This window comes from Bos taurus, chromosome 1 (genome assembly GCF_002263795.3).
Source record: "Bos taurus isolate L1 Dominette 01449 registration number 42190680 breed Hereford chromosome 1, ARS-UCD2.0, whole genome shotgun sequence".
NCBI classification, from domain to species: domain Eukaryota; kingdom Metazoa; phylum Chordata; class Mammalia; order Artiodactyla; family Bovidae; genus Bos; species Bos taurus.
The window spans coordinates 5,183,522-5,185,972 of record NC_037328.1 but is presented as its reverse complement, the minus strand read 5'-3'; the positions used below and the strand labels follow the sequence as shown (position 1 = coordinate 5,185,972).

The following is a 2,451-nucleotide window of genomic DNA, read 5'->3' as shown; positions in this document are numbered from 1 at the left end:
TAGTCATACCAATTTCAGATTATGTTTTAAGAACTTAGATAACCTAGAGGAAGACTGGTCATCATTCTATTTTAATGAGTTTTTCCTGGAAACTTATTTTGTTATCTCTTGATTGACTCTGCATTGTCATAGTTGAGGTTACATTATTCATTTGTACAAGAAATTTGAAAATGATAAAGATGTCTTGTAATCCCAATATCTCAACCCAGCAAAGGGTGAAGAAAAGTCACGATACTATGTCTATTTTACAAAAGTGAACCTACCAAATACACACATGGGAACAACATTCAAAAACACATGTTGAATGAATGATAATTGTGTTTGGTTAGACTCTTAGTATAAAAACACTTCATTTTACTAAGAAGCATTTTCTGACTCATTAAATATACTTCTCAAGAATAAGAATTTTTTTAAAAATCTCATGGTTTTATTCTTTTCATCTCCAGAGGAGATTTTACTAAAATACAGTGTGTGTCCAACATCATACTCTCTCTCCTTGCCTAAATTTATGAAAGGATTATAAAAATAATATTTTGACTCAAAATATCATTAGAATAATAGAAATCCACTGACAGATTACACATAGATGATGGATCATGTTACCTTCCAATGTGCATCCTTTTAAGGATACAAAGTACAGTTTAACTATAATAAGAAACTTTTCTCACTTTTATTGTGCCTCCCAATGGGAGGAATTGTCAAACTAATTTTAATTAAGTGAACAACAATACTAGGAATATGCAAGAGAACTCAGTATGACTGGTTCAAAACAAATTTAATAATTGAACATGTTGATGGCACCCCACTCCAGTACTCTTGCCTGGAAAATCCCATGGACAGAGGATCCTGGTGGGCTGCAGTCCATGGGGTCGCTAGAGTTGGACACGACTGAGCGACTTCACTTTCATTTTTCACTTTCCTGCATTGGAGAAGGAAATGGCAACGCACTCCAGTGTTCTTGCCTGGAGAATCCCAGGGACGGGGGAGCCTGGTGCTCTGCCATCTCTGGGGTCGCACAGAGTCGGACATGACTGAAGCGACTTAGCAGCAGCAGTAGCAGCATGTTGATAAGGGACTTGGTTTAGCACATTAATAAACATAAATGTATGTTAGTCTATTGGATATTTTCTTAGAATATAAATCTAATATTAATGAACAAACTAATTTGTATAACTGTATATTCAATTAGGAAAACAAGTGGAGAAATCAGATTTCAAGAAATAACTCCTATTTTGCAGTCCTTCAATAGAAATTGAGAGTAAATGTGAATTAGTCATTGGTATAGACAGAAAAATATAATACATTTTGCTCAGACTTGATTTACTGAAATTTTAACTGGTTGTATTATGATCAACATCATGGGAATAAAAGATACATTATGGTTTCAATATAGGGAAGAAATTGAATCCCTGAAGAAGATAATTTGGATCACGAAGATAAGAATCTTTGGGTAAAAAGGAGTTGTTAGTCTTATGAAAATTTTTTTAAAGTTTGGTGAAATAAACTGAGGTCAAGAGCAAATAAGATTAAGACCAACAAATATCTTTCTCAGTATACTGAAGGTGCGAGGTGGTTAAAATAAAACATGTGATCTGGGACAGGACTGTGTAGGTGTGAGTCTGCAACTCCTCTCATTCAACTCCTTAATTGGATAAGAGGAATCCAAACTGGGATGTCAACACAGCAAGCCTACTGAATTTCCCTGTTGTTTCATGCTATGGTTGTGAACAACAAACTAATTAGATCAGTCATAAAGCTAGCCAATGGCATGAAGGTGGGGTGGGTCACACCCACACTGAGGGCATATAAAAGGCCCTCTGCAGGGAGAAATGTCCACACTCAAGTGACACTTCTACTCTCCTTCTCCACCCAAGAACAACCTCAACCACCAACACCATGTGTGGCTACTACGGAAACTACTATGGCGGCCTCGGCTGTGGAAGCTACGGCTATGGAGGCCTGGGCTGTGGCTATGGCTCCTGCTACGGCTCTGGCTTCCGCAGGCTGGGCTGTGGCTATGGCTCCTGCTACGGCTCTGGCTTCCGCAGGCTGGGCTGTGGCTATGGCTGTGGCTACGGCTATGGCTCCCGCTCTCTCTGTGGCTGTGGCTATGGATGTGGCTATGGCTCTGGCTTTGGCTACTACTGTTGAGGACGCCATGGAAGACTCTCATCCTCTACCCCCGGACACCAGGATTCACCAGTTCTGAATGAACCACATATATTCTTCATCTTGCTAAAGACTTGCCTTCTGGTGCCCTCTGCATCTGATACACCAACCCTTCCCTTTCTGCATTTCATGTCAAAAGAGTGGAAGAATGTGAAATTCATTTGAGAACTCTAGTTATGATCTCTCATTAGAATGATCCCATCACAGAAACTCTCTTTTGACTTCCATGCAGAAGACTTTTCTCTAATTTCCTAATAAACCTGATCAATATGGAATCATAAA

The 2,451-nt window shown here is 39.0% G+C and overlaps 1 protein-coding gene across 1 annotated transcript; it reads left to right on the top strand.

The window, feature by feature from the left end:
• Nucleotides 1-1,851: 1,851 nt before the first annotated feature.
• Nucleotides 1,852-2,451, top strand: LOC112446985 (keratin-associated protein 6-1-like). Its single transcript, XM_024992970.2, has one exon. The coding sequence runs from the start codon at nucleotides 1,897-1,899 to the stop codon at nucleotides 2,149-2,151; it is 255 nt and encodes an 84-aa protein (XP_024848738.1). The 5' UTR covers nucleotides 1,852-1,896; the 3' UTR covers nucleotides 2,152-2,451.